At 45.0% G+C, this 14,301-nt stretch overlaps 1 protein-coding gene across 1 annotated transcript; it reads left to right on the top strand.

Annotated features, from left to right (window-relative positions):
- Positions 1–1,415: 1,415 nt before the first annotated feature.
- ggt5b (gamma-glutamyltransferase 5b) lies at positions 1,416–10,283 on the top strand (the record flags this gene model as incomplete). Its single annotated transcript, XM_080017662.1, has 12 exons — positions 1,416–1,588; positions 3,679–3,806; positions 3,923–4,018; positions 5,956–6,151; positions 6,637–6,797; positions 6,873–7,019; positions 7,156–7,286; positions 7,391–7,575; positions 7,750–7,841; positions 7,960–8,069; positions 8,165–8,275; positions 8,877–10,283. 12 exons carry the CDS (start codon positions 1,416–1,418, stop codon positions 9,021–9,023), a joined length of 1,677 nt encoding a protein of 558 aa, XP_079873788.1. The 3' UTR covers positions 9,024–10,283.
- Positions 10,284–14,301: the final 4,018 nt, after the last annotated feature.

The raw sequence follows: 14,301 nt of genomic DNA, 5'->3' as shown, positions 1-14,301 counted from the left end.
AGAGGGTTTGGTCTGTGAGAGCACCAGATGTTCAAAAGGGGTTTTATGGCGACGGGGAATACGGTGGATGACCGCCACGCTCTTTGAGGAAGCGAATCATCTGAAGCACCAACCCATCATCTGAGGTACCTGTCCAGGTCGTCAGCTGGAGGAACGGCTGCGGAACATTTAAAACGGTGTTCGGAACGAGGCTTTCCCCGCTTGTTTCTGGTGTTTACTCCCGACGCAGCTCATTTGTTCCAATGTCTTGTGGAGCCTTCGCTGTTGTACATTGAGCCGTTGTACAACAAATGCAATCGACGGAAAGTCGGCTGCGGGTGCCATTTTACTTCCGGCGATCAGAAATATTAATAAATACCCCATTTTCCCTTCCAAACAAAAAGTGTGGAACAAGTTTGGGTTTGGAGGCTCTTTTTCACCGTACACCTTCAAGTGTTTTTGGACACTTATCTATCTACACTTCTGAAACAATAATACGCTCAACCAACCATCTATCAAACTCATATTTATACAAATACCAATACTGATACTTACACTAATACTCATATTAACACTAATACTCATATTCATACAAATATTAATACTTATACTGATACTTATACTAACACTCATATTAACACTAATACTCATATTCATATTCATACAAATACTTACTCTTATACTGATACGTATACTAATGCTCATATTACCAATGATACTCATATTCATACTAATACTAATACTGAGAATGATACACTCTTTTTTGTATGGTGCCCCACTTAAATTCATAAAATCATTCATAAAAATGTCATTAAAGACCAAATAAAAATCAGTGGAAAGTAACAATACAATTTACAATTTCATACTAATACTAATACTGAGAATGATACACTCTTTTTTGATGGTGCCCCGCTTAAATTCATAAAATCATTCATAAAAATGTCATTAAAGACCAAATAAAAATCAGCGGAAAGTAACAATACAATTTACAATTTCACTTTCATTTCTCACTACATTCTGTGCCAGGCAATTTTGTTACTCCCTCCACCGCTGTAAAGATAAAAATGCGTGCATGTGGCTTCCTTTTTTCCTCTTTTGTGTGTCCAAAAACGAAAACAACCCGCGACGAGGGCAATGCTCATCGAACTACTCAATAGCTGCTCCGTGATTAAACACGAATGCCATCCTGTCCTTGTCGTGCGTCACCCGGGCAGCGTCTCTCGGCGGAGCTTCCATCCTTCGGAGCGGAGCGCTGACGGATGGACGGCGGGGTGGAGGCAGGGAGGGAGGGAGGGAGGGAGGATCGTCCGGGCAGGGTGGAGACGGACGCCGGCTGGGTGGAGGGAGGAGTAACGGGACTTGGTGTGTGGGGGGGATTACTACCCCGGCTACTTAAAGCGCGCCTGGGGGCCGCGGAGCAGCCACTCGACGCGCACATGGCTGCGTCAGGGCCCTGGCAGGTGCGCTGCCTGCTGTGCCTGGGGGTGTTGACCGGCGCGGCGCTCGTCGGCCTCCTGGTCTCCTTCCTGGTCAGCAAGGGATGCGCGGGCGGGACCCACGGGCGCGCGGCCGTCTCCGCGGACTCGCAACGCTGCTCGGAGGTTGGAAGGTAACGGCACGTCCACGCGGCTCCCCCGATCTGCCGTGCGCCCGTCACATTGCGACCGTGTCACGCGAATGGCACGCGTGGCAATTGTACGTCATGCGACGTCAATAATATACGTCATATTTTCGTGTCCTGTCGGACAGCTAACATATGTTTGACATCATATATCACGAATAGCATGTGTGCAAAGCAAATAACGTGTGCGTTTTAATGTTGGCGACTTGTGTAGTTGTGTAACCGCTTCAGTAACTTTGTTTCGTGCTTAAAATGACAAAGAAAAAACATTTTACAAAATTAGGAGTGATTACGCATATCCATTTCAATTAAATAGTCATGGTTAGAATAACATAATAGAGGCTTGATTGTTATTATTACGGACTATAATTATAATCATAGTTAGTAGTTATAATTGTCCTCGACAGGGGATGTCAGCCACCTGGCTGGGGGAGATAAGATACGGTGTGCAGTAACATAATCGCTTCAGGAGATTTGGGAGGCTCAGAACAATGGACAGCTGGAATGAACTACAAACGACCTCGACACTCACATTTGAAGGCTTGAAGATTCTTATTGGGGGTTCCTTTTCCTGAAAAACGCGAACTTAAAGAGCAACTTGCAGGCTGGCATTCGCCGTTAATTCATGTGCGGGGAAATTGTTTAGCAATTAGTTTTAAAAAAAAAGTACATTTTCTTTTCTTTTTTTGCTTATAATTAACAGATAGACTCTCTTTTTTGCTACACATTAAGCCACGGCCACCTGTTGTAAAGTTTTTCACTTTTCATTGTGTTGCATTGCAAGCTCTTCACCATCCGTCCAAAATTGTAAACTCATTTAAAAAAAAAAAAAACAACGAAACCTGCTCTTTCAGATCTTTCTTTCTTTTTTTTTTTTTTTTGCTGGAATGACCTCTTTCCGGCATCGTTCCGTTGGTTGTTTTTCGCTGACTCGGCGTCAACTGGTTAATGTCCCCCAAACCGGGCGTACGCAGTCTAGCACAGCAGGCGAACGCCCGAGTTGAGGCGACGCGCCCACGGCACGGCGTTTTCCGCATCCTCTCCTCTATCCTTTCGCTTCCTTCCGTCAGAGGTGCACTTGGCTGTGGCCCACGGGAAAGATCCGTCACAGCGTTTGAAGACCCACATCCTCACGACGCGAGAGCGAAACACGTCGTTGGCCCCTAACCCCCCCCCCCCCCCCCCCAGCCCACCCCCAGAACACCCCCAGAACACCCCCAGAACAGCTCCCGCGTCAGGAACAATGAAGGGAAGTGGAAAGGGGGAAAAACGCGCACACACGCGCTCCTGGCCTTGTGTCTTGCGCTGTGCTTTCGTTGTTGGTTCCCAGAGCAGGCGCATCATCGATTCACACTTTGTCGTGTCAAACCGAGTACAAGAAATGACAGCGATGTCGGGATAAGCTATGTTCCTGCGCATTATACCAGCATATAGAAGTAGCTCTCTGGGATAACTTTTGAAAACAGAACTGGGTACCTTCGGCCCACTCGCACGCATGGACGGACACCGACATATTGTGTAAGTGCTTGTAATAATAATAATAATAATAATAATAATAATAATAATAATAATAATAATAATAATCAATCTGAGTGACGCCACACTCATCCTCCATCCGATCTGCGCGTCTCTATTCTCACAAAAAATAACAACAATTTCCAAGCCGCGCTGATGTAACGCCAAACTTTTTCCCCCGCCCCCCTTTTCTTAATTTCCACCGGCCGTTCCGACTCTCTGGCAGGTCGTCCGTGACTTCGACCTTCTGATGCGGCCCACCTACAACCCGATCCCAAGGCACATTTCACAACCTACGATACACACGATGTGATTGAAGATACTGCGCACACACGGCGGTTGATTTCGTTGTTGACCTCCACCAGGTTGCCTTTACTGACCTCTACTGAGGCAAATGGTATTATTAGTATTATCATTATTATTATGGACGATTTACGTTCATGTGTTTGTGTGAAAGCGGTTAAACACTGGTTTTGCATTGTGAGTTATCAGAGGGCGAGTGGTTTTTAGATTTAGATATAATTTTAGATTTTTATTTTTTATTTATTTATATTTTTTTGCAGGGACATGCTGCAACGAGGAGGCTCAGCGGCAGATGGCGCCATCGCAGCTCTTCTGTGCACCTCAGTGGTCAACCCGCAGAGCATGGGGCTGGGAGGGGGCTCGATTTTCACCGTTAAGGACAAATTTGGTGGGGCCTCTCGATTTGCATCATTCGTTTTCTCGGGATTAAAAAAATACTGACCTCTCACCCTTATCCATCAGTAGGTATGTTTGACACTCCAATGTCCGATATCTGATTTCTAGGCAAGGTGAAAGTCTACAGTTCCAGGGAGACCGTACCAAAATCATTCAAGGCCAACCTGCTGAATGACTGCCGCCCCCCATCTACACTTACACTCGGTAGGCACCTTGTTTCTCCCCTTTTAACAGTAGTGGAGCCATAGTAAAAAAAATAAAAAATAAATAAAAAAAAAGTCCATTATTAAAGAATGAATGGACATATTCCTTATTTTACCACATTGTTTGGTCATGGTAAAGACACCAGAATTCTTCAATATAAAATGTTACACCACTGTAAGAGCCTGGACTGTTGTGCCGTTACATTTGATCTAAATTATAAATGGACAATGGAAACATGGAATTCACTGTGTATGACACAACATTGCCGGTTTTGGCCCCCAGCCAGAAAACCTTTCTTGTGTTATTGGCAACACTTTGTTTCGACATGTCAGGCGAGTAGATGAAAGAAGAGACCGTTTTTTGTCGGTGGAGCCTAATAAATGTCAAATGTCCCATTACTTGACAAATGCATGGCCATGCTGATGTACAGCAAAAAATCACATCCCCTTTTACGATTTTTTTTCAATCGCTGTCGTAAAACTGTGGTGCGGTGTTGGAAATTTATTTTGCCGGACGCGCACTTTTCCCGCGCTTTCGTACCCGAACAGAGAAGTTACATAGTTCAATAACAGGCGTTCCGGGGGAGGCGGTGGATTGAAAGAGCTGCCTTCTCCAAATTGAGTCAATGAGCCATCAAAAGGATTTTGAAGATGTTAGTTTAAGGTTAAAAAAAAAAAGGTACATAGTGTTGCTTTAATTAAAAGGCCTTTTTGACATATAGTGTAGGAAATGCTGGTGGTACATCCATCCCGTGGAATTTGACATTTTCCACGTCAATCATACCTATCTGCTAAGACAGCGACGAGAAATCACCGTATTGTCACATTTGAAAAATGGAGGTAGATTACTAGACTTTGTGACTTAAACGGAGATAGAGAAAGTCGCATTTGTTATTATGTTGACCATGACCGAGCTAACGCCCATGATCAGTTCGATACACGTTATAGGTCACTGCTCATCATAGAGGATGTTGCTATTACGCAAGCAAATCCTGAACCTATGGCCGCGTCCTGTCCCCACTGAAGTACCAGAGCTCACGTCCCGGGCCTCATGTCCACCAGCGACCTCATGGCTTCATTCATATTTCAGACCTAATTTCGATTACAGCTCCGCCCCTAACCTTCCTTAACTTGGGAAATCCAAACCAACTAACGAATGAACTGACTGGCTGACTTGTTTTTACAAAAGTAGATTAATACAATTACAATTGTCTATTGATTGTTTAAGTTGTTTGATGAGAGAAAGAGGGCTTTTCATTTTTTGGGCGCAATGCAAAATTCATATGGGAAACACACGTCTGGTGGAGGAGCGAAATGGTATTCTCTCTCTCTCTCTCTCTCTCTCTCTCTCTCTCTCTCTCTCTCTCTCTCTCTCTCTCTCTCTCTCTCTCTCCGTGTAGACTGCGGCAGAAGTAGTCTGGCTGCCATTTTTGACGGTTGTTTCGGCTATTTTTGACTCAAGGGGCTGGTTCAGCGCCATCCCAAAATAGGATCGCTCACTTAGGATACTCTTAAGTGAGGATGCCGTATCGTCAAGTGCTTTTCTAAAGATAAGACCGGGTTTTTTACAGACAGAGAGAGAGAGAGAGAGATAGTTAAGCAGATAGGCAGATATACAGTATAGGCAGATATACAGTATAGGCAGATAGATAGATAGATAGATAGACAGGTAGATAGATAGATAGATAGATAGATAGATAGATAGATAGATAGATAGATAGATAGATAGATAGATAGATAGATAGATAGATAGATAGATTGATAGATAGATGATAGATGGATGGATGGATGGATGGATGGATAGTAGAGGGATATTATACACTATTTCTGACTTGTGTGATGTCCATCCAGCTGTTTGCCGTGATCTTTTATTTTGTCTATTTCCTGTCCAATGCCGCTGCACTGTTTCACTCTTATCCGCACGGCTCGGCGCTGCAGGCAGCCAGTGGGTCGGCGTTCCCGGGGAGCTCAAGGGTTACGAGGAGGTCCATAAGCGCTACGGGCGGCTGCCCTGGGCCACACTCTTCCAGCCCACCATCAAGCTGGCGAAAGAGGGATTCCCTCTGCCCTCCTACCTGGAAGCCTTCCTGAGCGTCCCCCTCGTAGGAAACCTTGTCCGAAATTCCTCTCTCTGGTACGGTGCCGGAAACGCTTCGCCTCGGAAGGGCTGATGTGTTTTGGGAAGAAAAAAGACAAATATTTTGAGGACTGTTTCGCTCCGTCAAAAAACCTCAAAAGAGACTTTATCGATTTAAAAGATCCCCTCCCGCTGCACAGCCCCTAATGTGCAAGTCGTAATCTGGAATCCAAAAAACGAGTTCCCCCCCGGCACCCAGCAGCGTATTTCCCACAAACCTAGAATCGTTTCGTATTTTTATTATGCCTGGGAGGTAGGCTGTGAATATATTATGTAGTCGGATATTGACACTGTGTGACTGCAGAATCTATATGCCACGTGTGTTAAATATGGAAATGGATGATGTAATGTTCGGCGCTGTCACCACAGCTCAGGTCACTGACAACACATGGATGTGATTATTTCTGTTCAGCGGTGTGTGTTCCTATTATGGAGACTGCATTAATAAGGGTGCATTCCGCTCTACGCATGTCGACTTCCAGCGAGCTGTTCTGCAACAAGAACAAGACGGTTCTGGGCAAAGGGGACACGCTGAGGTTCCCGAGGCTGGCGGAAACCATGGAAACCATCGCCGAACAAGGGGCTGACGCCTTCTATAAAGGCAAGATTGGTCTTGACTTGATCCAGGACATCAGAGCAGCAGGTGGGTATAAATTTGTTATCCGCGCCGGGAATACAAGACGAGACGGCGGTAAACAGCGTCCTGTTTTCGTATTAGGTGGGCGGATCACGGCGGAGGATCTGAGGTCCTTCCAGGTGCGGGTGGAGGACGCGTGGACGGTTCCTCTGGGAGAAACCGTGATGCACATCCCTCCCCCTCCGTCAGGGGGGGCCCTACTTGCCTTCATCCTCAACATCATGAAAGGTCTTCTGTGTGCTGTGTTTATTTCGCAGCAAACGAAACGGTTTCGGCGTGTACAGGGCGTGTCTTTTCGCAGCGCCTGGCACGTGGCCCACGGCCCAAATAGTGATGCCGAGGTTGCCGCTTTTTTCCCACACAGGTTTCAACCTCACGGCAAACGCCCTCGACGGCGGCCACAGGATCCAGACGTACCACCGCTTCATCGAGGCGGCTAAGTTCGCCAACGGACAAAAACGCGCCATTAGCGACCCCATCTTCAACGGAGGAATGGTAGGAAACGGGCGTGACGTACACAGTCAATCTGAACTATTCCGTTGTGTTCGTCAAGACGACTTTCTCAAGCTGATACGGTATATCTCTCTCTTTCGTCAAAGAACGCAGCTCATCTGATCAGTAGCTCGTTCGCCGATGGGATAAGGAGCAAGATATCCTCGGACCGCACCTACGATCACTCGTACTACAAGGTAAAGCCGTCCTCCGACCGCTTTGGGACGACTCACGTGTCCGTCCTGGCCGAGGACGGTTCGGCTGTCTCAGTCACCAGCACCATCAACCAGATGTGAGTCTTAAGAACGCCATCCAGAGAACGGCAGAAATGCTCTAAACACAGCGCCATCTATTCCGACATTTAATCCCGATGAGTCATGTGTTATACAGTCGCCTCTATCTACTGAAATAATATCCTTCTATACCTCTCCTAAAACCCTGACATAGTTGGCTTTATTTTGCGTAGTTTTGGAGCGGCCATTTACTCCCCCAGAACTGGCATTATCCTCAACAATGAACTGGTGGACTTCTGTGACAGAGCAGACACAGTGAGGGCAGGTAATCTCTCAGCCGCGCCGCCTATGGATTTAATGGAATGAATTACGCCTACTTATCGGTAACTACTTCCCCGTCTATCTATATGCAAACTGTAGTTTATTTTCGTTATTGATCTCAGGTGAGCAGCCACCTTCTTCGATGGCTCCCGCTATACTGGAATCTGCGTCTGGAGAGGTTCTCGTGGTCGGAGGGTCGGGGGGGAGCATGATCACCACGGCGATGGCCTTAGTAAGTCACCCCGCACAGTTCACACTTGTACCGTATGTCTGATTCCTTGTACAGGAAGTCTTTCACCTGCTCACTGACTATGTGTTTTCTTACAGTCTATAATAAATCACCTGTGGTTAGGGATGAGTCTGAAGGACGCAATAGCTGCCCCTATTGTATTCGTCGATGCCAAAAACAACCTGAGGTTTGAGCCTGGCTTTGATAAGGTAAGGCACTGAGTGGGTGAACCCCGAGTGGCGTTTTCAGGGCCCTCCAACACAGACACAGGCAGAAATGTTGCAAACACACCAGTTTATCGTAGAGAGTGGCTAGATGTAACAAGCCGGGAGCAGATGGAAAGCATGTCATGACAGAGGCTCTCCCCCTGTGTGTGTGTGTGGGGATGGGTGATTTACCTGTTGCCCGTTAATTGCTCAGACGAGCAACAGGCTTACAGCCACCCTTGGTCCCTTAGCAAATTACCTAGAACCAACACAGGTTGGCTCTAGGTACCCCCACGCCACGAAGTGTGTGGTCAAGAAAGCAATATCAGATTTAATTAGATAAGAGATAATACATACAGTATATACACATCTAACTACACTAATTGAAAGAGAGTAGCACAATGCTAACTAGCCCAGTATAGGAATAAAATATAAATACAAAAACATAAAATAAAAATATATAATATATATGTTAGTATTATATATTAAAATCAAAAAAGAGTGTGATAAAGTGTGTGTCTGTGTGTGTGTGTGTGTGTGTGTGCGTGTGTGTGTGAATGTGTGTGTGTGTGTGTGTGTGTGTGTTTGTGCGTGTGTGTGCCAGTCCGTTATAGAGGGCCTTAAAGCCCTGGGACACAGGGTGGAGGAGATGAAGTACTTCTTAAACGTGGTCAACGCGGTGGCGAAGGACGGCGGCTGCATCACGGCCGTGTCGGACAGCAGGAAGAGGGGCCAGGCAGCCGGGTACTGACCCCCTGGACTGGGAGGTGACGGCGGGTCCTCTCCTAAAGGACCGCAGTCTCAATAGTGGGCCCAAGTGGAGTCATCTCTTCTCCCAAACACACCTCCCCTCAACTCCCATTCCAAGTTAAGCCTTAAAAAGAACGTTAGAAGAGTGTGGACCCGCCGTCTGAGTCCTCGGGAGTTTCAAATGAGAGCTATGGATTTTTACAGACGCCGTGTTTGCACGCAACGAGTCAAGAGATAAATGCAAAGTGACACCACAGAAAGGACTTATATGGAGGCCAGAGGTCAGGACAGGCTGTCACTTACATTATGGGATGTTCCAGGGACCCATGGGACTCTATCCATCGAAAGACCCTACAGCGCACTGTGATCGGGTCATGGTCTATGGAGCTCAACAAGATGTCAAGATATCATATACTGCGCATATGTATGTATATGAAGTGAGAACTTCCTCCACCTCTGGTTTTTGTAACGTGAAAATGTTTTAGAGAGATGATTTGTGGGAGGCTGTGTACAATATCAGAAGAAACTGTGGAATGTTATATATTATTAGGTTTCGTTTAATCGTTTAGAAGTGTCACTGGAAGATGCGTTGTGGCGTGTTATCTCCCAAGTTTGCTTTACGATTGTTTTTATTGATCCCGCTGTTTGTTCATTGCCCCACCAGTTCCACCAATCATTCACTGTTTCCAGGCTTAAATACCTTTGTCTCGCAGTCCAGAGACAGTCGCTCTCGGTGCTTTTCCTGGACGCATTTTATAGAATAATAGCTGGACGGGGGCGTCCTGGCAGCTCAACTGGATAAGCGTGCATATTATACATGTATAGGCAAAACGCCCGCAGCGACCCGCGTTTGAATCCAGCCTACGGTCATATGCTGCCTGTCTTTCCCTCTCACTAGCCCCCCATTTCCCTCCTCCATTGTTCTCTACAATAATAATAAAAGAACTGCCCAAACAATGTTTAACAAATGAATAATAGCAGGTAAACAACAGCTTATGTGTTAACTATTTCTAAGCAGCTAAATTCTTGATATTTTTTTTTTTTTATAAATAAATGTTATTTTGATACTCAAATGTTGTCGGAGCATAAGTATTCCACGACCAAAACCCAGCGACAATGAAAACATGCAATAATAAATCCCAAGTGTTTCCTCTTGAATGGAGCAGAAGCCCGTCCACAAAACGAGGTGTTGAGCAGACTCAGCATTTCCTGCCTTTTTTCCGCCGCTGGCTCATGGTGAGGTTCGTTATTTCTTTCCCGTGAAACAGCGAAAATTTATAAGTTTCGGCTGCCACCATGCGTTCCATCTATTTCGGCCCCCGAACTGCGCCGCTGGAAACGGTCAGGCCGTGTGTTGGTAGAGTGGAGCAGGATGATTAGCGCCGTGGATTACTGTTTGCTTTGCACAAAGCCACTGCAGAGCGATGGAAGCCCTTTCTCCGCCGGAGACAAAAGGTGACACGACGAGAGAGGCCATGAATTAGTGATGAATCTCTGAAGTGTACTGTAAAGAGTTTCCCTCCGAGGCACGGGATGGAAATGAGGAAAACATGCAAATGTGGCTTTTTGTGAGACGCTGCAGTCTTCCTCACGTGGCCCCAAAAAAAATAAAAGGGGGGAGACAATTGGGGTTAGTTGTTGCATCAGAGGCCGTGCCGAGGAAAGGCCTTGAATCTTGTCTCGGGTCTGGAATTAATTCTTTCAAGGGCGGCCGTACTAACTCAGGATCATGTTCAACAGGCTTGCAAACTCGAACGTGAGCATTTCTTCTGTCTGATTCACAACAAGTGTCTGAGAAGGATGACGTTTGTTGATTCATCGTCTTGTTCTCTCATTGTCATTCATTTATCCTCATCTTAATTCATTATCAATTCATGATAAGAGTTGGGAACAGTCTACCACAACAATCGATTACAGTTGTCTTTGGAATTCATTATCAGGCTCTGTTGGAGCCGATGATGTAATAATGACCAGTAACGTAATAGTTTTGTCCGTTCTTAATGTGATAAAATGATAATGTAATAGCTTACCAATAATGGGATAACATTTCTGAGCCAATAACGTAATTACCTTTCATGCACACACACGCACACCACATGCACACACACATGCACACGCACACTCAGTCTCTAGAGATTGTGAATATTTATTTGTTTGTGGTACTTGATGGTTCGACTTTTCTCCAGCCCAGCCTTCTAATCCTTATTCCTTTGAGTACACATGTTCGAAAAATAACGGTCACTCATGTGCAAAATTTAAAAAAGAGCTCCAGAGAATCAGAATGAAATTATCTGCTGCCTGAAATAAAAAAAAATAAAAACCCCCACAAACAAAAGAATGGTCATTAATTGTTCCAGTGGATGTCCTTTATTTGTACCGTCTGAAGGCTGTGTGACTGAGCAAAATCCAGGCTTTCATCCATCGTCTGTCCTCACTAAATAACTCTCTGTTATACGTGTGCTGAGAACACACCAGCAGCCTTGTATCGCTTCATAACAATAATGGAACAGTCATTCTCAGTCCAGTCCCAAACTCTCTGCAAGTGCCTCTCTGATGTGCAGTTCGGGATGATATGGATAAGAGTGAGGCTCCATTGAACGTTCCCAGAATTGACATATCTAAAATGACAGACAACTCATTCATTTTGATAAGATTTCTGACGGTAGGTATGGAGCTCCAGGCTCAGTGCAAGGATCCACTACCATGTCAACCAAAGGGTGAGCCATAGACTGAAACTTCAGACGCCCAGGTTCAGGGTAAGCAAGAGGGCCAGGCTCAGGGTGAGGCAGAGGGCCAGGTTCATGGTCAGCCAGACTCCCAGGTTCAGGGTGAACCAGAGGGCCATGGCCAGGGTGAGGCAGAGGGCCAGGTTCATGGTCAGCCAGACTCCCAGGTTCAGGGTGAGGCAGAGGGCCAGGTTCATGGTCAGCCAGACTCCCAGGTTCAGGGTGAGCCAGAGGGCCAGGTTCAGGGTGAGGCAGAGGGCCAGGTTCATTGTCAGCCAAACTCCCAGGTTTGGGGTGAACCAGAGGGCCAGGTTCAGGGTGAAGCAGAGGGCAAGGTTCATGGTCAGCCAGACTCCCAGGTTTGGGGGTGAACCAGAGGGCCAGCTTCAGGGTGAGGCAGAGGGCCAGGTTCAAGATAAGCCAGAATGCCGGGTTCAGGGTCTGCCAGAGGGCCAGGTTGGAGGTCCACTCCAGTCGGTGTCCTAAATGGTTTTCAGAAAGACAGTCTATGTCTCTCCACCTCCTGACTCGCCTGAATGTGAGGCGAAATTGGTCCATCTAAACTTACATAATGTCCCCCAAGAATCAAGAACCAAAGGAGGCAAGCTTTCACAATAACAACCGGAGGGTGAGATAACAGAGGTTGCATCCAAATCAAGAGTTGACGCAACCAGAAAACTGAAAATTGAATGCAGTATCTGGGAGGCTTATCAAGTACCAGACTGTCAGAATTCCAAGAGAGAAAGTTGGTGTGTGTGTGTGTGTGTGTGTGTGTGTGTGTGTGTGTGTGTGTGTGTGTGTGTGTGTGTGTGTGTGCTTGTGTGTGCTATTTCAAAGAGGCAACAGTTAGGGTAAGTTTCATGGAAGTGTGACACTTTAAAGCCAATGAATAAAACTTAAATTAAGTGATATTAGTATTTTATTACATTATTGGCTCAGTTATTACATTTTTCTATGCTTTTTTTTAACCCAGCTTATAACGTAATAACCAGCCAATAATGCAAAAACGTATTACATTAAGCGCAAAAAGTTATTAGTTACAAGTTATTTTCATAAAATGTAAGTTGTAGTAGTGAATAACAGCTTAAAATCAGGCATGGGGACACGAAAATACAGGTATAACATTTTCACATGCAGTGCACATACTGTTTCCCCGGAGTGTGGTTGCCTGCCAACTTAACACAATTGGTAAGTTATGACATTATCGACTTTTATTACATTAAGAATGGAAAAAGTATTACGTCATTGACAGTTATTACTTTAATGGCATTTATTACATTATTGGCTCCAAAAGACTCCTTTCAGAACATGCTACATACTGTAGTTGTAAATATCATAATAAATAGTAAGTGGAAAATATGTTATTCCCAAAATGTTACCGTCATTAACATATATCCCCCTCTGTACTGTATTTTTGCTCTGTTTCTATAGGCCTCCCGCTTGGAATGTTGAATCATTTGAGTTCTATAAACCATTTTTACTGGCCTGAACCGTTGGTTAATTCTTTACTCTTGGGTTAAACTTTCACAGCAGCTGTCCCCAAGATTTAAGACGTGGACACAGGTAATCCCTGAGAAAAAAAACCCCCAAGTTGCACGGGGGAACCCTTGAAGGAAATATAATAAATAATAGATACAGAGAGATGTAGTTGTTAAAATAGGATGTTTCTCATTTTTCAACTGAAGTAACAACTGATTCAAATTTGTTGTCAAAGTCAGTGGGTTTATCTCTAATAATAACTTATTAATGATTAAAGAGTCCCAAGGATTAAACAAAATGATATTATATAATGGAAAACATACCCAGAGCTCTACTACGTCTACATAATGAGGCGTAGCAACAACTCAGCGGCGCCACACACCCCTTATGGGCTGGCCTATCCCGCTCCACCGGCTCCACGAGCTAAGACCCCCCCAACTCAAATGATGCAAAATATATAAAGATCATTTTAAAGTAAGAGTTGTCTGTGAGAAATACATTATTCTAATAAATACAAGACTCGTCTGGTACAAGGAGACTGTATACTGAGGTCAAATTAAATATTATAGTGCTTTATTCACATACTGTAGCAGGCAAATGTAATCAAACTACACAATTACTACTACGTTTTGGAAGGATGTAAAGACGTTCATTTTTATAGAGATAGTTTGGTCACGCTTTATAAGACGTGTTTCAGAGTGTAACTCCCCATCACTTACCGTGTCATTTCCCAGAACTTACGGTGTTACCTCCTCGTATGGATCATAAATGTATATGGATGAAGCGCAATAAAAACAAACGCTTTTGCCCTCTCACGGCCGCTGTGACAATCTTATTTTTTTTTGCATATGAGCTCAGCAGGCAAGCTTGACCCACACTCCAGGGATTTATTATGCTTACGTCTTCGACTTCACTGTATGATTTTGAATAAGAACAATTGATCTAACAAATCTATACTTTGGAAAATTTCCTCTGCAGCGACTCATAAAGGGCAGACTGGCGTAGAAAGCATAACTCACATCTCTGGAAGATTTAATTGTATCGTCATCTGGGGACGAAAAACGAATGATACTG

The sequence above is a fragment of the Zeus faber genome (assembly GCF_960531495.2).
Source record: "Zeus faber genome assembly, chromosome: 17".
In the NCBI taxonomy this organism is placed as follows: domain Eukaryota; kingdom Metazoa; phylum Chordata; class Actinopteri; order Zeiformes; family Zeidae; genus Zeus; species Zeus faber.
Note: the sequence above shows the minus strand (reverse complement) of the source record. Positions and strands in the feature narration are given on the sequence as shown.